The following is a 25,307-nucleotide window of genomic DNA, read 5'->3' as shown; positions in this document are numbered from 1 at the left end:
GACTTATAAATAGCCCTGGTCTGTTCACTTATAGAGTTCTGCTGAGATGCACTTGAATTAGGGTTGCCCTGTTATTTTCCTATAGGGAAGTTGCTTCCTGATATTCCAGACAGATCCACAGCTGAGTGGGGGCCAGACTTATGCACTGGCTCGTTTCAGTGAGGTTCTGTCACTAACATATTCTCTCCAGAAAATTTTGCATTTGGAAAGAGAATTTTGTTTTAATGGTAGCAGTGCGAGACATCTCACTCCAGTGTAATGTTGTCCAGGGAGTGATGCATCATTTGAATTTTGAGACTTTTAAGTGAAAAATGCTTTTGTGCTCCTGGTTAGGAAAACACATCACAGGGCCAAGGAATAAGAAAATTTTGTTTCTCTAGAAACACAGCGCTTACTTCCAGGTGTGACTAGAACACTTGGAGTGAAAAAGAAAAGCCTGTTATTTATTTTATGCTGAATTGTTTAAATCTCCCTACCCTCTTGTCTTTGGAGAACTGTGCCTTTTTCCAGTGGGTGCTATTTATGTAGAAGAGCTTTTGTCCACAGGGTAGACAAAAGTTAAGGCATTGCATACACGACATAAACAGTCTTCTACTTACAATCAGGATGGGTTCCAGAAGTTCATCTGTAAGGCATTTGTTTAAAACACAGAATGTGCTTGTCTTTAGAAACACTGGTATAAATGATGGTTGAGGGCCAGGCTAACCCACCAAAACCTATTTAACGCATAATGTAACTGAACTCACTATTGTGTGTTATACATCCTGAAAGGAGGGGGTCTCCTGCAGTAAAAGGAGGAAGGGGAAGAGAAGATCTTTTGTCTTCCTGCTTCCAAGGGTCTCAGTCCCTCATCTCCTGACCTTCCTCACCCTCATCCACTTGGGAGGAGGTCAGAGGATTCCTTGCGTCAGTGTTCTACCCCCATCAATTAACTCCCCTCACACATACCCAGAAAATCTCTGTGCAGCTACTCAGAAAAGAAGGAATCTAATCTTTTGACCTCACACATGCTTTTGTGCAGCTCACTGTGGTCCTAAAACCCTCTAATTTTAAATATGGTATTTCCTAGCCATATGATAACCTAATAATTAGTGGATTTCTGGTCAGGGTTATTATAAAGACTAATTCAGAAAGGAGAAATGGTATTTGGAGACTGGACCACCATATAAAAGAAGCTGTTCCTCTAAGCCAGGGGTTCTCAACCGGGGGTGATTCCCACCCATCCAGGGGATATTTGGCGATGACTGGGGACATTTCTGATTGTCCCAACTGGATGTCCAGTGGGTAGAGGCCAGAGATGCTACTCACCATCCTATAGTACATAGGACCACCTTCCACAGCTTCAAATGTCAAGAGCAGTAAGGCTGAGAAACATGCTTTAAGCCTGTTCCAAAGTGTGGGTTGCTTACAGGTGTTACATTGGGGGTATCTTGGTCAAACAGTTTACAGATGCAGGATTTAGGAGTTTCCTAGGTGTATTGGGTTGGCTGGCAGTGGTAACTTTGGTTCCCTCCCTCCAAATACCACTCCGCAGACACCTGTAGTGGACATACCCTCTAATTCAAATGAGCAAATGTGTATCGAGAGCCTATTATGTGCCAGCAGTGCTGCAGGCTTTTGGGATACAGAGTTTATATTCTAGTGGGGAAAGGAGAGCAGTTAAACATAAGAGTGTGTGTGTGTGTGTGTGTGTGTGTGTGTGTGTGTGTGTGTGTGTAGGGAGAGAAAGGAGTGGGGTGGAAAGGGAGAGTTGAAGGTGCTGGGTGCTATGAAGGATAAAAGAATGAAACAGGAAATAGGGTTAAAAGAGGTGGGGGAGGAACTGGAATTTTAAGTGGTGAGGTCAGGAAAGACCAGAGATGAGGTCAGAAGACTGTGTTTCGGTGGCATCCGAGGGAGGTAAGAGGGCAAGCTGGGTGGTTATCTTAGAGGAGGAGGGTCCAGGCCAAGCAAAGAGTAATTTGCCAGGGCCCTTGGGTGGGAGCCTGCTGGTCTAGTAGGGCTGCCTCTAAGCCCCTCTTCCATAGAAACTCTGAGGCCCATTCGGTGGTAGCGGGGAGGCGCCTGGGTATAGCATTAAAATTTCCTAAAGTAATCTGGTCACAGAAACGTCAGAGAGTCTCATGTTGTTGTAATGTTCTGTGAAGGGAGCGTGAAAAGATGCTACTTTGCTAGTGTGTTGTTTTTATAATCCTTTTCCTTCTGCCATGTAAGAACTTGGGACATCTGAACTCCAGGTAATATCCATGCAGAGCTGGAGCACATCTGGGGGAGGGAGAAACGAGAGGTGGTAGTGGGGTTTCGTCGGGTGTTTGGTGTGCTCCCTGCTGGCTCGCTGGCTGCCTTTGCTGGGTTCCTGGGCTAGTGGCAGTCGTGGCCTGGTGTGACTGTTACGGACGTGGGGCGTCTGGCACCCGTGCTGACAGCTGAAAGCAGAACTTCCAAGGTGCATACTAGGAGTCCACCGCAAGCTTCTAGCCCAGAGCTCGATTGTACCCCAAGAGGACGGCAGCTGGCATGGACTCTGAATGTTATCCAGGGGACAGGATGCTCTGTGTTCTCCCCACTTTTGTCACACTGAACTTTGCAGAGAAGTTGAGGCCTCATTCTCAAGAGTAACAATTCCGGGCTTCCCTGGTGGCACAGTGGTTGAGAGTCCGCCTGCCGATGCAGGGGACACGGGTTGGTGCCCCGGTCCGGGAAGATCCCACATGCTGCGGAGCGGCTAGGCCCGTGAGCCATGGCCGCTGAGCCTGCACGTCCAGAGCCTGTGCTCTGCAACGGGAGAGGCCACAGCAGTGAGAGGCCCGTGTACCGCAAAAAAAAAAAAAAAAAAGTAACAATTCCGTCTTTGTTGGAGAACAATTTATTTCCTCATAGTTGTCTTCATTACAGAGATGAGAGATTTAAAAAACAATTTTTTTTAAATCCATTTAGGACACAGTGCTTTGCACCTTGCAGCTAAGAACAGCCACCATGAATGCATCAAGAAGCTCCTTCAGGTAAAGTGGAACAACAGAAAATTATAAATGTGTCATTTTTAAAATTTGAAAGTAACCTTGTGGGTGAAAGAACAAACACATACACACGTCCTCCTTCAAATATTATCCCAGAACCTGGGTTTCCTAAGAAGCTTCACTATAGCCAAGAAGATTATTTCCGTAGCAGTTGCGCTGGTAGAGAAGAAGATCCTAATAAAAATTTGGAGTGTCTTCCTGGGATCCAGCCCTTTTCTCCGCTTTATTCAGCTCTTTCTTTCTTATTGGAAGAACTTGTAGCCTTTACATAGTCAGCTTGACAAAAATTTTTCATGCTGTTGGAGATCCTTATAATACAGGATCTCCAGTATCCTAGTATTTATTCTCTCTCAATCACCAGCAGAATGCAGCTTTTCTTGATAAGCAAAATTTCAACCACTGTTTCCTTGTATGTAACTTGATGAGCCTTTAGTTCTTAGTCTTTGTTCAGGTTCTTGGTTTTATTCTTCTTTATAATTTTAGGTCAACTCCCTGGTTTGATAACCTTGCCAGGAAGTTTATAATGATTGCTTAGGGTGACTTCCGTATTTCTTTAAAGATGAATATTTCGTGAAATCCCAACAGCAGTTTGTACAGTTACTTCCAGCTAATGCCAGTCAAAATGCAAGCTGGCTGTTTTCAGGAACAGCACAGAGCAATAAAATATGTGTTTGGAGTAATGTCTGTTCTCTTGAGCTGTTGTCTTGGCCCTCCTGAGCATCGTTTGGGACCCAGCATCTTGCTTTAATTTGGCTTTGCGACTCTAATGCAGCAACATGGGCACATTCTTCAACTTGTCCTGGTCTGTTGATCTCACAGCTTCTTGTCTTGCAATACCTGATGCAAGCTACCACCAGTGCCAGCAATGCTTAACCTTAACAGGTCTTTGAAGTGAAATTCAAGAAACGTAGATCAACATCTGTGATGATGATGATTTTTATTCTGAGGCTCCTCTCTAAAGACAGTTACAATAGAACTTTTCTTCCCTGCCTCCACACCCATGGTCTTAACCTTAAATTTTTGTTTAACTTATTTGTATTTTAAATCTCCATTCCCGTCCTGGCTTGGCTGTCCAGACTTTGCATCTGGCTCTGATTTGAAGGAAGAATGAACTTGACAAGCTGGAAATCCTCATGGGCAAGGACCAGATATTCTAGCCTCTAATGTAATTTTATATCTGGTTATGCAAATGGATTGGTTTTTCCCTGGAATCTTTGAAGCCTTTAAAAAGTTCCTTGTGCTGTTCTAAAATTAGGCCAAAACATGGTAAGCTGTAACATGATCTCTATTCTTCTTACCACTGAAGGGCAGACAAACATTTCCACCATTGCCTGCTCTCTGCAAACTGTCTGAATTCTGTTCCTCTTTCTGGATAGTTGTTAAAACTGGAGGCTTTGACGGCCTCCTAATGGGCTGCTTACCTTGGGTCCTGCACCCCTCTGGTAACTGCTTCACTCCTCATCTGGGTGACCCACGCCCTCCGTGATGGGGCCACTGCCATCTTGTGCCGCCCCTCACCCTGCGCCCTCTCTCTCCGGCCTTTTGCTCTTACTGTCTGTCTGCTGGAGAGACTTCCCTTCTCCAGTGGCTACCATTTCAAAGTTCCACCTCCTTAAGGCAATGGGCACAAAGAGAGCCTTGTGAGAGTCTTCAGATGAACTCTCCCCCACTCTCTCTTGTAGCAAGTGGTCCCTGGGCACCATGCGCTCTGTCAAGCAGTGAGTATTTACTCACAGAGCAGCCCCTATCCTGCTGGAGCTTGCCGTCTGGTAAATGAAGACAAATACACATGACCGATTGCACATCACTGAGAAGAAATCTAACAGAGTATTGTGAGAGGGGAGTGAGGAGGGATGTTCAGGAAGGCCCCCGGGAGGAGGTGATATTTAAGCTGAGAAAGCTGTGTGAAGAGCATTCCAAGCAGAGAGAATAGCAAGTACAAAAGGCCTGAGGTAGGAAAGTCACTAACTAGCCGGGGAGGAAAGAAAGCCAGTGGGTGGGCTGGGGGCAAAGCGAATGAGGAGCAGAAAGAAGGGCCCAGGGGGCTTCCCTGGCGGTCCAGTGGTTGAGACTCTGCGCTTCCACTGCAGGGAGCGTGGGTAATCTGGTCATGCCGTGCAGGGAGGCCACCAAAAAAAAAAAAAAAAATGAAGGGCCCAGGCTGCAGCCTTGTGTGTCACGATGGGCAGACAGTGATTCCTCAAAGTACAGTGTGGAACTGTGGAGGACTTTGCAGTAAAGAGCAACACTGACGGTTTAGAAGTTCACTCTGTTTGTATAGAGAATTGACTAAAGAGCTGAGGACAGCCAGGTGGCCGTCAAGGTTGTCCAGGTGAGCAGGTGTTGGCTCAGACCAGGTGGTGACAATGGAGGAAGAGAGGAGAGTAGATCGGGGTGTGTTTTGGGGACAGAATTGACAGGACGTGGCAGGAGGAAGAGGAGAAGAAATCAAGGATGACTCAGTGGTTTCTGGCTCAGTGACTAGACTGATGATAGCACTGTTGACAGAGGCAGGGATGGCTCGGGCTGCGTGGCGGGGAGGGGAAACCAGAAGTGTTGGCCGTGCTGCGTTTGAGACATCAGGCGGAAATGTGAAATAGGCTGTGGGTTGTCAAGCCGGGGGCTCAGAGATGCCATCTGCTGTGTGCAGATATGGACACTGGCTGTAGCCCAGCCTGTCTGGCTTTGAATCCTGGCTCTGCCACTTACTGTGACCCGAGCAAATTACTAGCTTCTTTGTACCTCAGTTTCCTCATCTGTAAATGGGGGTAATAACGGTATCTAACTAGGATTGTCAAGAGCCTTAAAACAAATTCTTTGAACAGTACCTGGCACATACTAATAGCCAATACTTACACAGTAGTGTTGTCGCTGTTAAGATATACACTCGGGAGGCATTAGCTTCTAGATGGGATTTCAAGCTATGGGTGTGGATGAGATTACTGAGGGAGAGAGTTTAGCGAAAGAACACTTAGGAGCCCCACAGTTTTATGTTTGGCTAAAGGGGCAGGCGTGGCCAGAGCAGTGGGGGGAAAACCAAGATCGGATGGGCCAGGCAGGGCTCTAGGGACTAAAGGAGAGAGTGTTTGGAGAATAGGGAGTGGATTGCCGGGGAGAGGTTGGTAAGAGGAGGGCAAGCATGTTTGCCATCGTTGGAAACACGAAGGTGGCTGGCCACTTGGATCAGGGCCATCCCTGTGGAGTCTTGAGGGCAGACGCCCAACTGCAGTGAGTCCAGGAATAAATGGGAGACGAGGAAACATGGCTTGTGTGGGACAGTTCTTAACAGGAAGTTGGTTTTGTGATGGCTGATAGAGAATTAGGGCAGGAAATGGGGGGAAAAGGTGGGATCAAGATGAGAAATCCTAGAGCATGTTTGTTAGCTGGTGGGGAAGATCTGTTGGCGACAGAGTTGATGGAAGAGAGAGGGGATGGTCAGAGCAGCCAAGAGGTGACAGTTCACCTGTGTCATGATTACTTGGAGATGAGTCTCCCTCCCCATGAGACCCTGGGCCCCTGGAGCACAACAGTTGGGACTTAGTCATGTTTATTATACTTTTCTTAGGAAGTTGCATCATACCTTGCAGGAAAAGGGTGAACTGAATTTTATTATACGTATTTATTGATTTTTGTCTTACAGTCTAAATGCCCAGCCGAAAGTATCGACAGCTCTGGGAAAACAGCTTTACATTATGCAGGTAATTTTCATTCTCTTATTTGTCTTCTTCTGCCATGAGAAACAGTAAGTGTTCGTTTTCCTTATTTAAGCCATTAACCTTGCCATTGTTATTCCTGATGCCGTTTTCTGTCGTCATTCCTAGACATCATTCCCATTTTCCTCAGTTTGCAGATTGTGTAGGGTTTTACAGAGGAATACAGCTAGAATTCGTCAGTCGCCTGCCAAACAACTAGTAAAAGTTGTCCTGGTTACTATATTTTAATTAACGTTAGGTTCTTGTTTAAGAGATATTCGTGAGCATTTGTAGATTTCAGGTAATGTGTGGTACAGATTTTTTTTTACTTGGGGATCAAAAGGAACATCAATCAGTTTTATTTATCAACATTTGGTTTTACTATCTGTCACACAGTTTCAAGTGACGAAACGTTGGTACTGAAGTCCAGGATGATGAGATTTGCAAATTTCTTTTAGTGCTAGTTGTGGAAAAGCCAAGTCCCACGAAAAGCTAAACCAAAGGTTTGCCTAAAGGCAACAACTGGCAAGCACTGCCTTTAGGTCTGGGTGACACCGAAATTAAACAGTAATTTAAAACACCACTTACTTAACCATTCTGCCATCGTTTCTCTTCAATGCAACGTATGCAAACAGGGTGGAAGGTGAACTTTTCCTTCATAGAAGTGTTTGATGCCCCTGGCTGTGAGAGTAGCTTTGTGATTGGCTGTGGTTTCTGTGTCTTCTTTCTCTCAGCGGCACAGGGCTGCCTTCAAGCTGTGCAGGTTCTTTGCGAGCACAAAAGCCCCATAAACCTCAAGGATTTGGTAAGTACCAGGTGACCACTAGAGGTGCAGATGGACACTGGTGTCTAGAGCACCATGGGCTACTTACTTCTGGGAGTCACGAAGACCTTAGAGACCCAAGCATTTGGTAAAAGTCTATTGCTTTCCGACCTAGATCCTCTTGTGCAAAACAGATTTAAGTATTATCCCCGTTGGTCCTTAAACCGTTAATAAAACGTTTTGCAGCATGCACTTCCTCTGTTTGTTTCTAACGATAGACACGTGGCTTACCAGCAACCTAAATACGAAGAAGGCTTAATTTCTTGATTTTTATAAATAAAAAATAAGTCTAGGGCTTCCCTGGTGGTGCAGTGGTTGAGAGCCCGCCTGCCGATGCAGGGGGCACGGGTTCGTGCCCCGGTCCGGGAGGATCCCACATGCCGCGGAGCGGCTGGGCCCGTGAGCCATGGCCCCTGAGCCTGCGCGTCCAGAGCCTGTGCTCCGTAATGGGAGAGGCCACAACAGCGAGAGGCCCGCGTACCGCAAAAAAAAAAAAAAAAAAAAAAAAAAATAAGTCTAAATAGAAGTTCTATTATTTTCTTTTTGCACCCCACGTATTACCTTTGGTACCAGGGTTTTCCAGTTTTAAAGACCACTTGTAGCCGATTTTGACCTTGCTGGGCTATTTTGAGAATAAACTGACAGGCCTACTGCTCCTGATTAGGGTTAAATTTCTTGCTGTAGCGTGGGACTTGGCGTGTGTAAGTTATACCTGATGGGGACATTGCGAAGTGAGCATTTAGAATCTGTAAATAAATTCACGCTCCCTGAATCTCGGTACTTTATAACCAGAAAGTATTATAACTTCACAGAGATAATTTTCTAGAAATTCTGAAGTTCGACTTTGAGTGGATACTTAATCCTTAAGCAGCACTTGTATTTTTAAATATCCCCATGTTAAAATAATTGGATATATTGTAACTTTTTTTTTCCTTTGCCTATTTGAATACGTCCACCTTAAAATTACTGTCGACCCCATTTGTGGGGTATGTTCAAGGCAAGAGCAGAATAAAAGCCTCTCTTTATGGTTTACATAATTTGAGTCAGACCCCACTTCAAATTAAGATTCTGGAAATTATCACCTATAAATTCTTCTAGTATGTTTTTTTCATTCGTTTCATACTGTAATGTTGAGATTCTTAATCCATTTTACATAGTTTGTATGAGTTGGGATCTAATTCTTTTTTCTAAAGGAATTGCCAATTGTTATATTAAACAAATCACTCTTTCCATCAGTCCCTTTATCTAGTCATGTGTCAGTAATGAACAAATAAACTCTTAACATATGTTTCGATACCTAGTAAGATTATGAAAGGGTATGCTTTCTGAGAAGACTGGTGGCATGGCAGGATACTAGGATATGTGTAGTTCACTAGAAGAAACTGCTTAGAGCAGTGGGACCTACAAATGCCATATGGAAACAACCCTTCATTTCTCCAGAACCATGGAGAACCATTTCTCAATAAACATGGTATACTTGCCTCGAGCCTTTACATACTTTGCGTTCCACTCTCTCTCACATCATGGTTGCAACAAGCAGCCCGAGAGACTGACTCCTGAGGAAAAGCCCACAGTCAGTGGGATTCCATAACAAGGGTAGTGTTAGGGTGTGACGTTGGCCTATTAGGGGGCAGACTACTTTGGTGGGTCAAATGTAAGACCAGCAGGACAAGTCAGGAATAAATGTAGAAGGAATGAGGACCTTTGCAGTTCTGGCATTTGTCATCTAAGTTATAAATCTTAATCTGAATTTGTCTCCTAGGATGGGAATATACCGCTGCTTCTTGCAGTACAAAATGGCCACAGTGAGGTCTGTCGCTTTCTCCTGGATCATGGAGCAGATGTAAATTCCAGAGACAAAAATGGAAGGTACCACAGAATTAGAAAGCATGTTATTTCAGTGATATCCACGTTCTGAGAAGCTTTCAAAATATCAGGGATGTATTTTGGATCATTTGTTTTAAAGCAGTTTTAATTTCTTTCTTTTACTGATTTCTGCCTTTTTGGATAATTAAGAATCTGTTTTGGGCTTCCCTGGTGGCGCAGTGGTTGAGAATCTGCCTGCTAATGCAGGGGACAGGGGTTCGAGCCCTGGTCTGGGAGGATCCCACATGCCGCGGAGCAACTAGGCCCGTGAGCCACGAATACTGAGCCTGCGCGTCTGGAGCCTGTGCTCCGCAACAACAGAGGCCGCGATAGTGAGAGGCCCGCGCACCGCGATGAAGAGTGACCCCCGCTTGCCACAACTAGAGAAAGCCCTCGCACAGAAACAAAGACCCAACACAGCAAAAATAAATTAATTAATTAATAAACTAAAAAAAAAAAAAAAGAACAGTCTGTTTTGACTTAAAAAATATTTTCCCCAGACCTCTGGGAGCATCATTGCTGACTGTGTCTGTGATGAGATTATTAAATGCTAAAATGAATAGGCCGTTTCCTTTGCCTTTTCATGCAAAATAAAAGTAAACATATTGGTTGTTTTTTAAAAACAGTCTTAATAATGTTATAGGTTGTTTAAAAAACTTGATTTGTAAAAAAGGCAAGATTTGTGCCAATCGTATTAAATTCCAGCATATTTAGAAGATTATGTCTATGTTATTTGACCTAATATTTAATGTTCTGATTTAATCTGAAGTTTTATAAAACAGCAACCCAATTTTATTTTGATAGCATTGCACTTTGAATTTCCTAGAAAATTAAGTGTCGTACAGGTTTAACTGCACTTAGTCTTCTTTCCTCTGTTTTTAAGACAAATGAAATGATTTCCTAGCAACAAGTTTTCACATTTTGTGTACTAATTTTTTGTCTCCTCATTCTTTAGAACTGCTCTCATGCTGGCTTGTGAGATTGGCAGCTCTAACATTGTGGAAGCCTTAATTAAAAAGGGGGCAGACCTAAACCCTGTAGATTCTCTTGGACACAATGCCTTACATTATTCCAAACTCTCAGAAAATGCAGGAATTCAAAGCCTTCTATTATCAAAAATCTCTCAGGATGCTGGTATGTGAAAGAAAATAGCCAGTGTTGTTTTAAATTTATCCACTCCATTTTCCCCAAAGGTTAAAGGAATTTGTGCAATATATTTTATTATTCTTTTAAATATATTTCTGGAGAAAAATAGTTTTGAATATTGTGTATGTTGTGTATGGGTATGTGTGTGTGTGTGGGTGTGTGTTTATATACCCCGCCACCCAAAGTGGATATGAGTCATTATGGTTCTTATAGTTTTTTTTTTTCCCCTCACTTTTCTTCTATAGATTTAAAGACACCAACAAAACCAAAGCAGGTATTTATCTTTGGGGATGGAGATTCTTTTTCATCATTGCCTGTGGGAGTTTGAACATGTTCTAATTAAACCGCTCTGTGGTCCATTAGGAAAGTGATAAAGACTATGCTGAAACTACTTAAGGAGTAAAATATCTTTGGAATAAATGATTCATTGTAAGGTGGTAAATATTTTCTTAATGATTTACCCTATTTCCAAAGCATGTAACTTTAAACTTGCTACTTATATATTCATCTTTTTCTGAAATATACTAATATTTCCTACTGGTGTGAAAAGGTTTGATGTGATTTTAACTCTGAGAACAACAGTATTTTAACTACTTGTAATATCACAGGAATTATAGAACTCTGTCCATAGCCATGTTAGTTAATGAAAGTAAGAGATTTAGCATTTTCTTTTATTTTAATTAGAGCTTTTCTAAAATGTCATTCATTTTACACAGATAGAAATAGAGAAGTTTACCCTGTTACTTTGGAGTTTTTCCTAAAAACATAGTCACCTCTGTTTATTAATGAGATATATATTTGGCTGTTTTATTTATTTATACATCAAGGTTCTTGAAAAAATTATCATAATCAGCAAATACTTGATAATGAATTTCTTTTGTACCAATTGTGTTATATTTATCCATAACCTTCAGAGCTGAGGTTCTCCCTTTTTTGCCATATTTATGGTCATTCCTTGGTATCTGCAGGGAATAACAAAATCTGCAGAAGCTCAATTCCCTTATATAAAATAGTGTGATACAGTTGGCTCTCTGTATCTGAAATTCTGGGATATGCAGGTGGTTGAATCTGGATGTGAAAACTGTGGATATGGAGGGTCAACTGTATACTCTTTAAGAAAAGGACTGGAAGTAATGAAAAGGTCGGGGAAATACCACTGCTTTGCATTAAGATGGAAGCTAGACTATGAATGTATTCTGGGTCCTCAGTTGTGGTAAACAACCCCTTATTCTCTACTTTCCCAGTTCTCCATACCAACTTAATCTGGTTTTGTCTTGTGTTTTTTATTTTCTTGCTTTAAAGCATGGGCTGCTAGAAGAAAACTTGGAGCATGCCTATTACTTATTTTTATGTTGGTAGCAGATTTCAGATCTTGATAAAGTAAGAAGTGCATGAACTGTTGAGGTTTTTCTCATTTGTTTGATGAAGCTATTTACTCAGACTTTACTAACCTAACTAACCCACCTCCATTCTTTGGACTGTGACGACTTTCAGCATGATCAAGTCTCTAAAATAAGCTCAGAGAGAAGTGGAACTCCAAAAAAACGCAAAGCTCCACCACCTCCTATCAGTCCTACCCAGGTAAAAATAAAACCAACGATGAACAAACATATAACAACAAAGCCATAATTTTGTCATTTTGAGTTTAGGCCAGAAAGAACTGTTTTAAAATTGACCCTTAAATGCACATTTGACATTTTCTGTAGTGGTTTCAAATTACAAGTAGTGGTATGAAGAATTTTGATTATTAGTATGGAAATAATGTTGATTCTTATTTCAAAACTGAAGAATCGAACCGTATCTTTTTTAGAAACCTCAAAATTCTTAAAATCCATGACAGGAACTTTTTGCTCGAGATAATGAGCTCAGTGCATTTTCAGAGCTCGTATTAACAGCTCTAGTAAAGTGGGGGAGAATGTGTAGCTGGTGAGGCGCTAGTTGAAAATGAATATTAGTTGGTTTATTAAACGTTGTTACAATACATTTGCCTTTCCTGTTACACTTAAGGTTGACTAATATTAAAAAACAGCTTTCATTTCTGAGCTTACGGTGATTACTGAATAGAGGAGGAAGCTTGACTATCTACGAAATGGTAAATAAAAACAGGCCAGGGTTTGTTATTAAAAGAATCATAGGCCATAAAAGGAATAATCCATATCAAATATTTGAGCAGAACATCTCACCCAGTAAGTAATGTTAAATACGTTAGCATATTCATTAATAATATTCTCAATCTGCAATAGAAGTTTTACAAATTTTTCACGTTAATTCTCGTGAATATAGGAGTGAAGTTCCGTAGTTAATTCTACCGGGCAAACTTTCAAAAAGTATTTGAGGTAGCTGAATTACACTGAAAATATGTTACCCTTGAATTAATTGAAACTAAGGATAATTATTGTTAGATTTATTTGCATTGGTTAAATAGGCTAATTCTTTGACACTGTAGGAGACTTTGAAAAAGGACTCTTGATTGATGGTTTTCATTTTGTTTCTTTAGTTGAGTGATGTGTCTTCCCCAAGATCAATAACTTCAACACCACTTTCAGGAAAGGAATCAGTATTTTTTGCTGAACCACCCTTCAAGGTATTTCCTTTCTGTGTCCAACTTATTATTGAATTTTAAGATACATAATAGATTTAATTTAAGTTACACAACACTGGGCGAAACAGAATATATTTCTCAGTCATTGGTTCAAACCTTTGCATCATAAAGCACCCTTTGATTATTTTTCCTAGCATGGGCTCCATACAAAAAGAGTAGCGTGAATCAATTATATTTGTTAGCTAATATTTAATTTTCTTCATTAAAAAAGGACAAAGATAAGACTTTAAGATCACCAGTCATCTTACCAAATTGAGTTGCTATAATACTAATCAAAAAGAAAGAAATGGTTACTCTCTGATGTCTTACTAAGAAGTAATTGTATATTATTATTTTTAATTGTATATTTTTAATTAAACTTTTTACTGACTATAAAAGTAATATGTATTTATTTTAGAATTTTAGAAAATCCATTAGGTCTTATCCTACCTGATCCTCTAGACTTGTGGTTGGAAAGTATTTTAAGGAATGGGAGGGTATTTCAATTTAATATCTGTTTACCTAACAATCACTAGGAAATTGTACTCGGAAAGAAAGTAAAATCTATAATTGTTAAAATGAAATTTCAATGGCATAATTGTTTATTCTTTTCTCCCTTCTAAGAATTACTAAAAATGAATTTTCTTTTAACTTGGATGCACATTGATGTGGAAAAGATTCTATCAACCTATCACTTCCCTTGCTTTAACTAGATTTTATTAAAATACAAGGCAAGGCAAGGAAGTTATGCTCTTATAATTACCACCCTAGTATCTTCTAATATGATTGTGGCTCAAAGGAGGCAATGCGTTCCAAAGAATAATATCACAAATTATGTTTTTCAGAAATAGAGTGTAAAAAGACTTTTATTTCTTTAAAAAAAAAAATCACAAAGAGATAAAAAGGACACAATTTAGAATAGCTAAAGTTTAAAAAGATTAAAAATACAAATTGTTGGTGATGACGTGGAAGAGTTAGAACTCTCATACTCTGTTGGTAGGATGTCAAATGGTACAACTACTTTGGAAACCCATTTGACAGTTTCTTGAAAAGTTCAGCGTACCTAACACATGATCTAGCCATTCACTCATAGACGTTAACCCAAGAGAAATGAAAACATATGTTTCAAAAAATCATATACACAAATGTTTATAGCATCTTTATTCAAATATCCCCAAACCAGAAACGATCCAAATGTCCTCCAACAAATGAATGGATAAAGATAATGAGATACATACCTATAATGAAATATTACTCAGCCAAAAAGAGAATGAAGTGCTGGCCAAGCAGCATGATGGATGCATCTGAAAACCATCATGCTGAATGAAAGAAGCCAGGCTGAAAGAAATTCATCCCCTCTGACATTCCATTTATAGGAATTCTAGAAAATGCAAAAAGGAGAGTAGTGGTTGCCTGGGAATGGCAGGGATTGGCTGTGATGAGGCTGTGATTAGCTGTGATGAGGAAACTTTTAGAGATAATGGGAATATTCTGAATTTTGACTATAGTGGTGGTTCCTTGGGTGTGTATCTGTCCAAACTCCTCAGATTGTAAGCTTCCAATGGATGTAGTTTACTGTACCTTAATAGAGTTGAAAAATAAGCATTTATTTTTTAAGTGAAAATACAGCTTTTTTTATGATAAGCATTGCCAAAAATGAGCCACTTCATTTTTAGCATTTGAGCCTTTAAAAAGTCTCTTTGCTGAACAGTTCTCTCTCTTATCATGGTCTGCGGCTCATCTAGATAAAACATGGCAATTTCTGGCAAGTGACTGTATTTTGTTTTGGAATGAGAATCTGGCTTTGAAGATAAAGAATTTTTCCAATATGTTAATGGACAGAGATATTCAGGGATACAGGTTTAGAGGAAATCTTTAGGGGATTGTCAATCCACAGCCATAAGAATTTTTATTCCCTTATAAAATTACCTTTATTTCCTGTGACAGGTCTCATTTACTACCATTTCCCTTAAAATAATTAATAATAATATATTAATAGTTAATTTATGAAATGATAAAGCTGAAAAGTGCTTCTAATGTATTTTAATGTATTACCCAGATAAGTGAAACTTCTATTTGACTCTGTTATGAAAGTAGTGTTCACCATCTCAAGCTTTAGCACGTAGCCCACTAAATTAGCTGTTATGTAATTTTATTATAATCTTCAAAGATATTTGTAATATACTTACTGAAATTTCTGAAAAATATTTTGAGACTATACCCTCTGGAACCTCTAAGTAAAAATTGCACCTCAGGAGATAACTGTCACTTTTATTGTATTTTTAAATATCTTCTTTCCTGGAGATTATCTGTTTTTCTAGTAGGATAGCACCAACTTGTATAAACTCAAGGAGGAGAATTTGCTTGATTCTTTTGTAGAGTGTTCCATTCAGGAATATTCTTTTAAGTCATTTTTGTGTTCCAGCAGGCTGAGATCAGTTCTATACGGGAAAACAAAGACAGACTAAGTGACAGTACTACGGGTAAGATGAAGGGGCATTTTTGTTCCCTTGACCGATCTCTATTTCATGTTCCTCTAAGAGAGCAAAGGCCAAGCAGGGGGACCCTGTCTGGGGAAGTTGGAGAACCCAGGGTGCCACCCTAAGGCTGGCCAGCGGTGCACAGCCTGGTACTCTACTTGAGGGGGCTTTCACCTAGATTAAGGAGTCCCTGAGCTTGGGTGTGGAATATATCTCTGTTTTCACCTGTTCCTAATTTAGCATTAGTACTTCCTTCAATTATGAAGATAGGCAATAAGCCCCAGTGGTATTAGCAGATCAGTGATTCTGACACCAAGAAAATTCACAGATAGTATCATATCCCCTCGCTGTTATTACAGATACCTTGAAAGATCATTTACAGTATCTCTGCTAGAAATCATGGTCGTTATTAGACCTGCTTCCAGATCTTGTTATTTGGTGTGTTACAAAGGTCGCCAATTACTGTAACCTGTACATTCTATTTTTTTTAAACATCTTTATTGGAGCATAATTGCTTTACAATGGTGTGTTAGTTTCTGCTGTATAACAAAGTGAACCAGCTATACATATACATATATCCCCGTATCTCCTCCCTCTTGCGTCTCCCTCCCACCCTCCCTATCCCACCCCTCTAGGTGGACACAAAGCACCGAGCTGATCTCCCTGTGCTATGCAGCCGCTTCCCAGTAGCTATCTGTTTTACATTTGGTAGTGTATGTATGTCAGTGCCACTCTCTCTCTTCGTCCCAGCTTATTTTATGCATCTTAAAACATCGTTTTGAGATGAGGTCCATAGGCTGTAAGCTGCCAGCTAGCGGCCCTCCTCACAACTGGGCAGTAGGTTATTTCTTGAAGGGAGAGCCAACTGAGCACCTCCACGGCTGCCACAATCTAACTTTTCTACTTTTGACTCTTAAAAGACACATACAAAGAGTGTTAATGAAATCACAGTGAAATCACACACTATCATATTGTCTTCACCAAGACACGGTTTAATTCATTGTATCGAGTCCATCCTGTTGCTTTATCCTCTAAGAATGTAGGACGGTATATGCAGAATCAATTTGAAATGTAGAGTAGATTACTTCAAAGCCCCCTTTTTGCTCCAGCATTCAGTTTCTTAGTCTGTTATGTATTTCATATGTGTTTGGAGCCCTTAACTTACAGAATTGAGAAATATTAAGAAATATTCCTGGCAGAGAACAATGTTAATATAACTGAACAGTTGTTACACTGTATACTTTAAAAGCCATCCATCATGGCTTAGAAAGAATTTTTGTTGCTTAGAATTACCCTCATGCTCCCTCCCAGCCCCCTGGTTCATTCCAAGCTGACCAGACTCTTTGTCAAGAACACTCATAAAGCTGTGGTTTAGACACCAGACATGATTAGTAAGCATTTCTATGAAGAAATGTCATTTTGTATCCTTCCAAATTAAGATTAAAGTTTTCGGGCTTCCCTGGTGGCACAGTGGTTGAGAGTCCCCCTGCCGATCGATGCAGGGGACACGGGTTCGTGCCCCGGTCCGGGAAGATCCCGCATGCCGCGGAGCGGCTGGGCCCATGAGCCATGGCCGCTGAGCCTGCGCGTCCGGAGCCTGTGCTTCGCAACGGGAGAGGTCACAACATTGACAGGCCCGCGTACCACAAAAAAAAAAAAAAAAAAAGATTAAAATTTTCATCCTTGCATTAAATGGCTTGAGAAAATTTTTAAATAACAGTAGAAATTTGGATCAGTGCTATTCAGAGTGTGGTCTCTAAACTGTTGCCAGTCTAAAATAACTAAGGAGTTTAGAGCAGAAAGTCATCCAGCCAAGCACACTGTTTTGCCCACTTGACAATTTTGTTTCCATAGGAAGACTTTCTGGATGAAGGAAGCAGTACATTGAGTGACATTCTGGAGGACGTTTCTTGTCTTGTCTCAATGAGAACTTTGAGTAGCACAGCTTTAAAGGTTATTTCAGCATGATAATCAGTAGAATCTCAGATAGTTCTGGTTTACCAACAGTGTTTACTGTGGGATTCAGAGAAGGCTGTTTCATGCTGGGGTGGTCAGAGAATGCTTTAAGGAAGAGGCAGAGTTTGCCATGAGTCTTGAAGGATGCCTAAGAGTTATCTAGCCAAAAAGATGCTACAAGGGCAGTCGTATGGATGAAGAATTAAAGAAGCAGCCTTGTGTTGAGAATATAGAGGATGTGATAGAAGCGTTGAATCTGATGAAAATGGGATACTAGAGAAAGACATCAGGAGTTATAAACCTGAAGAAAAGTAGATTGGAGCCAGATCCTGTTGGCCTTAGTCCAGATGAAGGAATTTGGAGGTTATTTTTAGAGGGAGAGCAATTAAAGCACTTGAACCAAAGGAATGACCCTATCAAAGTACGTTTTAGGAAGATTAGTCTGACAGTGTTGTTGGTACAGGCTACATTTTCACGAGAGGAGAGAGAGAGAGATTTGTTAGGAAGCCATTTGTAGAGTTACCAAGTATGGTGATGAAGTTTGAACTAGAGTGGTGGATGTGGGAATAAGAAGTGAACCAGATTCCAGAGATCTATCTGAAAGGATTCACAGAATGGGATGTATTAGGCATGGGAGGAACAAAAAACAACCAAGGTGTGGCACTTGATTAAGAGAAGGGAAAATGTGTGACCGAATCCATCAGTTTTCAGATGTGCTTATTTGTATCCAGGCACCTAGTATATGTGTTAGGGGAACGCCAGTAAGGAAACCCCAGTACCTGAGAATTGCTATTCATCTATCCAGCTGCAGGGGGCTTTCATTCATAGTCTGGACGAGGAAGAACTGGATTGGGTAGAAAGTGAGTTTGTAAGAGGTCAGAGAAATAACAGTTTAATTTTTAAAATATTATTTTAAATTGCCTGTCTCTTTTCCAAGGCGCTGATAGCTTATTGGATATAAGTTCTGAAGCTGACCAACAAGATCTCCTGGTCCTACTGCAGGCCAAAGTTGCTTCTCTTACCTTACACAATAAGGAATTACAAGATAAATTACAGGTAGGTAAATAGATTGCCAACACAGTCTGTTCTGTAGGGTTCAAGCTATTGGGTTTTTCAGGGTTAGTCGGGTGATATTTTGTTTTAGACATCATTAGTTTCTTCTTTTTAAAATATAATCAGCCTTAAGCATTTTATAGTTTCAAATTGTTTGTTTCTTGAGGGAGTTTATTCATTAACTATTTTTGTAAATTGGTAAATTATATATGATTATATACATAGTATGATATATATGACAATATATATACATATATGTGCACACACATATATATGATTAGTCAGTTATTCACTTAGTAAAGTTGATCATTTAGCAGATTTAAGAACTTGATAAGAAGTAGCTGTACTAAGCCCATTGTCCCTCTTGGCAACTACAATAATATGAGAAACAAAGGAAAAATTTGAGTCAGAGGCTCTTCAGCCAAAACAAATCTCACATTTTTAAAGTGGCACACATAATCTGTCCTGAGAGAGCACAGAAGAAGCTTCGAGTCATTAGTCCGACTCCCGCGTCCCGGACCATATTTTTTCACGGGGCAAGAGGACGCGTGCAGAGCCATCCTGCTGCTCTCCCACGTGTAAGGTTTGGAATCACTCTCTCACTGCAGTTGCTTGCTCACCTAACCCCACCTTTGGTGCTATTTCATTCTTGCCTTTTTCTCCCAGGCCAAAACACCCAGGGAGGCAGAAGCAGACCTGAGCTTTGACTTTTACCATTCTGCTGAAACTGACTTGGCCCCGTCCCTGGGCAAACCTAGTGAAACCCCTCCTCCAGACTTCAAACCATCTCCATCTGTCTTAACACATTCCTTGAGTAAATCCACTATCGACAGCGATGTCAGAATCCAGCAACTCCAGGAGATTTTACACGACTTGCAGAAGAAATTGGAGCGCTCTGAAGCAGAGAGGAAAGAGCTGCAGGCCGAGCTCCAGGCCAGAAGGACAGAGTCGGTGTGCTTAAACAACTCGGAGATTTCAGAGAACGGCTCCGACCTCAGCCAGAAACTTAAGGAAACTCAGAGCAAGTACGAGGAAGCTATGAAAGAAGTCCTGAGTGTGCAGAAGCAAATGAAACTAGGCCTGGTCTCACTGGAAGGCATGGATACTGACTCAGGCCTCCGTGAGCTGAGGATCACAGAGGAGGAAATAGATGTGCTAAAGCGGGATCTCCAGAACGCACTGGAAGAAAGTGAACGAAATAAAGAGAGGGTGAGAGAGATGGAGGAAAAGCTTGTAGAGAGGGAGAAAGGGGTGGTTATGAAGCCACCTGGGGAAGAGTACGAGGAAATGAAAAGCTCATACTGCTCGGTGATTGAGAATATGAACAAGGAGAAGGCATTTCTGTTTGAGAAATACCAAGAGGCCCAAGAAGAAATCATGAAATTAAAAGATACACTGAAAACTCAGATGACCCAGGAGGCGGGTGATGAAGCTGGGGACATGAAAGAGGCCATGAACAGGATGATAGATGAACTCAACAAGCAGGTGAGTGAGCTGTCCCAGCTATACAAAGAGGCCCAGGCCGAGCTGGAGGATTACAGGAAGAGGAAATCTCTAGAAGACGTCACAGCTGAATATATCCATAAAGCAGAGCACGAGAAGCTGATGCAAGTGACCAGCATGTCCAGAGCGAGGGCTGAAGAGGCACTGTGTGAAATGAAGTCGCAGTATTCCAAAGTGCTGAGTGAGCTGACCGAGCTCACACAGTTGGTGGATGCACAGAAAGAGAACTCTGTCTCCATGACGGAGCACCTGCAAGTGATAACCACGCTGCGGACCACTGCCAAAGAGATGGAGGAGAAAATAGGCAGTCTTAAAGAGCACCTTGCGAGCAAGGAAGGGGAGGTGGCAAAGCTGGAGAAACAACTCCTAGAGGAGAAGGCGGCCGTGACCGACGCGATGGTGCCCAGGGCTGCCTATGAGAAGCTCCAGTCGTCTTTGGAAAGCGAAGTGAGTGTGTTGGCCGCAAAATTAAAGGATTCCATGAAAGAGAAAGAGAAGGCCCATTCAGAGGTTGCCCAGATTAGAAGTGAGGTCTCACAAATGAAAAGGGAAAGGGAAAACATTCAGACTCTCTTGAAGTCCAAAGAGCAAGAAGTAAATGAACTTCTGCAAAAATGCCAGGACGCTCAGGAAGAGCTTGCAGAAATGAAGAGAGATTCTGAAAGCTCTTCAAAACTGGAAGAGGATAAAGACAAGAAGGTTGGTGAGACTGTATTGCTGTTGAATTTCTAGCTAGTATACGCTAGGACTTTCAACCTTCACTTACTGTGGTTAACATTTTTACCATTTGTAAGCACTAACCTACTGTGAGTGGGCAGAGGCTCCACACATGACTCCCTCTGTCCCCAAAGCCACGTTAAAAATAGTAGGGTGGACATTTATTTAAAAAAAAAAAAAATACTCATCTTCTACTGCTTCCCTCATACCAAAGCATTTTCACATGTGTGGTACATGTTTTCCCTTTAAAAATTATTTTACAGAAGCCCTGCCAAGTGTCAGGGATCAGAAGTGAACCCACCAACTGAGAAGCATTTGTGACCCATCTTGAACTTCTACTCCGTTGGAATCCAGACAGATTCCTCTGTCATATGAAAACCCAATTACTCCCAGACTTGATATTGCTTCCCTAAACCCCACGAGCTTTCCTCTGAGTCAGTATAAAAACCCTCCCCGGGCCCCATTTTCAAAGGTGTACAGGATAATAAGGCAGGAAGTGTGAGGGGTAGGCGATGCGAGATGGGCTGGGCGGGGAGGAAGGAGGAAAGTAAAGGGAAAAGTGGATGATGCTTCCGTGCCTGGATCTGCTCTGCATTCCCGGTCTCCTGGGTCAGATGTTCTGAATGGCATTCATTAGAGCATTTTTTATCTTTTATTCCTTCATTATAATGAATGTTTCAAAAAGAGCTCCTGAGGCCAAGAGACGGGGTGGAGGTGGGCGATTGTCTTCACTACGAGGCAAGATGCCCGAGATACCGGGGTTTCTAAAACTTATTCCTGACTGCCCACGTCAGCAATATGGAGCAAGACCTAGCTGTCTCCAAATAAGGAATACCTGAAACCCTGTTTCTGATTTATTTTTTCAACCGTCCCCCTTTTAAGGGTGAACGAAGGAAATCCACATCACAGCTTTTGTTACCTTTTCAGGCCCCAAAACACAGTCTCTCATTCGGGGGGCTCTTGTCTGCATGGAATGGCCTTAGAGGGCTTTGTTCGGTTTGCCTGATTTTTTTTATCTGATTTTGTGTTTCATTTTATGGCTTTTCTTTTAAAAATAACAAAGGGGTTGCTGCAGTCCCAGAGGCCAGGAGAGGCTATGTTACAGTTTGAGAAATAGGTGGAGTCTTGCTTCTGCCGTCACGTTCTTGCCTACTGATAGAGCTTTCCTTTCTCGCCAGATAAACGAGATGTCGAAGGAAGTCGCCAAGTTGAAGGAGGCCCTGAACAGCCTCTCGCAGCTCTCCTACGCCACGAGCTCGTCCAAGAGGCAGAGCCAGCAGCTGGAGGCGCTGCAGCAGCAGCTGGCTGTGAGTGGGCGTGTTTCTGCGGCCTGGCTGGGGGTGTGGGGAGACAGACGGCACACCAGGGGGAGCGGGGAGCCAGCGGGCAGACGCCCAGCCTGAAGGCGTGTTGCACCTCAGTGAGCAGCTGACTACAGACTTCTGTGATGAAGGCCAGAGAGGGAGCGGATGGATTTCTCAGCCATTGCCTGCAGTGCGATGGGTAACATGTATCAGTGAGAAGGAAGGGAGGAGTCCACAGGACAGTGGGAGGAGGCCTCTTGTTCGCTCTTCCACTCGCTTTTTACCCTTTCTCCATTTTTCTGCCATGGTCGTCACTGTCTCTGGCAGCGGCGAGAGCTGTTTCTTATTAGGGGCCAGGATCTCTGGTAGTTGTATGTCTACATGTCTGAAGCTGCTTCTTGGCCTCTCTCCTGATTTCACCCAGGAAAGCCCTTTCATGTCTGTATTCGTTTCCGATGGCTATTGTAATACAGCGACACAAACTTGGCTTAAAACAACACGAACTTATTACTACAGTTCTCGAGATCCATACGTCCGAAGAAACCAGTTTCACAAAAGTAAAGGTGCCAGCAGGGCTGGTTCCTTCTCGAGGCTTTAGGGGAGAATCCACTTCCTTGCCTCTTCCGGCTTCTAGAGTTTGCCTGAATTCTTTGGCTCGTGGCCCCTTTCTCCATCCCCAACGCATATCACTCCAGCCTCTGATTCCATCCTCCCATCTCCTCCTTCCACCTTTGACCTTCTTGCCTCCCTCTTATAGGACCCTGGTGGTTACGTTTTAGATCCACCCAGATAATCAGGATAATCTTCCTTTCTATCTCAAGATCCTTAATCTGCAAGTCCCTTTGGCCTTATAGGTCACTCTCCCAGGTTCTACGGATTAGGACGTGGGCATCTTTGGAGGGCTATTAGTCAGTCTATCACAATGTCTGTCAAGTTTTAGTCCTTGAGGGTATGTTACATTTTGCACGTGAAGGTTAGTCTATCCTGGACTGTCTCTAGCTTCCATTTACAAACAGGACCTGGATTTTGTGATTTCTTCAGTACAGACTCAATACTGGTGAATGCAGTTTTCTACAGTCCTTACTCCGGCTGGCCACAAAGTACAAAACCAGCTTTGCTTGTGTCGCCAGCTCTACTAGAGCAGTAGAGGAGTAGTCAGGGAAGGAGAAGTTGCTCTTGACTGTGTTTTGCAGGTCATTTTTCTGATCAAGTGATTATCACAGACTTGTAGATAAAGTACTAATGATTTATACAGTCATTCTTACTCAATATGCATTTAATGAGCTTTTATGTATCAGTAATATACAAGGTGCTGATGATATAAAAATGAATAAGACACAGTCCCTGCCTTCAGTGTAGTAAGCGTCCATTGATAGGTGCCCAACGTGCTGTGGGCATAGAGAGGCAATGTGCTCACCCAATCTGGGTGAGTCTCTGAAGGCTTCCTGCAGGAGGCGATGGTTGTGCTGAATCTCAAAGAGATGAGTAGGAGGCAGCAGGGACTGGGATGTGGCATTTAGATGGCCCGTGGTAGCCATGGCAACCACAGTTCCAGTGGAGGGGTGGAGTATGGATGGCCAAGGCTGGCTGCTGGAGAAGTGACTAAGGAGCTAGGCATCTGCCGGGGCTGAAGAGTCACAGCAGGAGGCAGGGGAAGCCTAAAGCAGGTTTGCTACAAAGATGGGAGATGGTGGTGAGGGAGTGGGATGCTTTCAACTGAGATCTCAGAGGTAATGACTGAAGCAGGGCTCTGACCATAAGAGCGGGTGGCTGGAAGGAGGGGACAGGTCATGAAGCTGAGGTCGAGGGACTGAGAGGCCAGGGTGGTGGGTGGCTCATCCACGTGGATACTGAAGTCAGCCAAGTGACGACAGAAGCAGAACCGGAAAGGAAGACAGTGATCAGAAGACAAAGCTATAAATGATGGAGTGGAGGCAACCAAGAGGTGGGAGGAAACTGCACAGAGAGGGCTACCAAGCGTACCTTCTACTGGCAGGAACTTCAAAGACTGATGTTTCAAAGGGTTTCCTTGAATAGGAAGGACGCCTCACATCTGACACTGTTGGGGAGGAGGTGAAACTGGCTACTGATAGACTTCAGTAGATTTTTAAAGTGATCCATATATGATAGCCTAAATTTCCATCATGACGTAGACAGAAAGGCCTCTTCTTAGACGAGTTAAGAGCTGAGTTGAGATCCTTGAAATAGTCACTAGGAGGAATTGGAATTATAGCTCAACAAGGAGAAATAAAACCAGTAACAGCTGTGCTGAGGGACCATTTGAGGTTGGTGCCGTCACCCTGTTCACCTCCTTGGTACGCTGACAGCTAAATCATTGAATTCCCCAGGCATTATACACCACTTGGCTATATAGAAGGTGATCGATAACTCTCTTTAAAAGAATAATTTTTTAAATTAATGAATATTTGGTCATTGTATATGATAGAAAAGTTGGAAGATACAGAAAACTCTGGAAAAGCTACCATAAATTAAAACTGCCTATAATCCAACCACTCAGAGACAATAACTTTTTGCATTTGATAAAGTAAATAGTTCCTTGCACTGTTTACTTTGTGCGAATATATCTGTATTCTTTGCCTGAGTATGTATATATATTTTTAAACAAATTCGGGATTATCATATCTACTTCTTACATGAATTTTCTTCTAGGGTTGACATACCAAGATGTGAAACAGGTAGTTTTTTTCCCTAAGAATACTGACAAGCATTCCAAACTACACAATCCTCTGAGTCCACGGCAATTTTGAACGCTTCCTATGCTGGTTGGTGGAAGGAATCACTAGGGTAGCGTTTGGCCGCAGCTTTCTCCTAGTATTTTGTTTTTTTGTTTTTAAAGGTCTCCTCTTGAACAATGTCAAATTGTCTCTTTCTAGGAGTGCAAGAAACAACACCAGGAAGTGATATCAGTTTACAGAATGCACCTTCTGTACGCTGTGCAGGTATGGTGTCTGGGGATCCTAAAGAGATACCACAGCAGGTCTTGCCCAAACGCCCATCATGAAACTAGTAGAGCAGATGAGAATTTGAGAAGACAGCTCTTCATTGGAAAGTTTTTTAAAACACCTTCTGCTTTGCTTTGGATTTTGTGTTGGGAGCCCCATGCCCTGTTAACCAGGAGCAGCCTCCTTTGTTGGGAGCCTGAAGGAGG

General features: G+C 42.1%; 1 protein-coding gene across 16 annotated transcripts in view; it reads left to right on the top strand.

Annotated features, from left to right (window-relative positions):
* Positions 1-25,307, top strand: part of RAI14 (retinoic acid induced 14) — a 147,780-nt gene that overhangs the window by 119,988 nt on the left and 2,485 nt on the right. For 6 of the 16 annotated variants that reach the window (XM_032625936.1, XM_032625944.1, XM_032625951.1 and 3 more), the window contains 12 exons: positions 2,938-3,002; positions 6,658-6,715; positions 7,444-7,514; positions 9,295-9,401; positions 10,354-10,532; positions 10,790-10,818; positions 13,042-13,128; positions 15,554-15,608; positions 18,499-18,617; positions 19,281-20,816; positions 22,013-22,141; positions 25,033-25,098. In XM_032625936.1, coding sequence (XP_032481827.1) covers positions 2,938-3,002; positions 6,658-6,715; positions 7,444-7,514; positions 9,295-9,401; positions 10,354-10,532; positions 10,790-10,818; positions 13,042-13,128; positions 15,554-15,608; positions 18,499-18,617; positions 19,281-20,816; positions 22,013-22,141; positions 25,033-25,098 — 2,501 coding nt within the window. Of the gene's footprint in view, positions 1-2,937; positions 3,003-6,657; positions 6,716-7,443; positions 7,515-9,294; positions 9,402-10,353; positions 10,533-10,789; positions 10,819-12,038; positions 12,126-13,041; positions 13,129-15,550; positions 15,609-18,498; positions 18,618-19,280; positions 20,817-22,012; positions 22,142-25,032; positions 25,099-25,307 lie in introns of all 16 variants that reach the window. The other 10 variants (XM_032625941.1, XM_032625939.1, XM_032625949.1 and 7 more) reach the window with 5 other exon arrangements.

Source organism: Phocoena sinus, chromosome 3 (assembly GCF_008692025.1).
Source record: "Phocoena sinus isolate mPhoSin1 chromosome 3, mPhoSin1.pri, whole genome shotgun sequence".
NCBI classification, from domain to species: Eukaryota; Metazoa; Chordata; class Mammalia; order Artiodactyla; family Phocoenidae; genus Phocoena; species Phocoena sinus.
The sequence above is the reverse complement of the archived record's forward strand: the minus strand, read 5'-3'. Positions and strand labels throughout refer to the sequence as shown.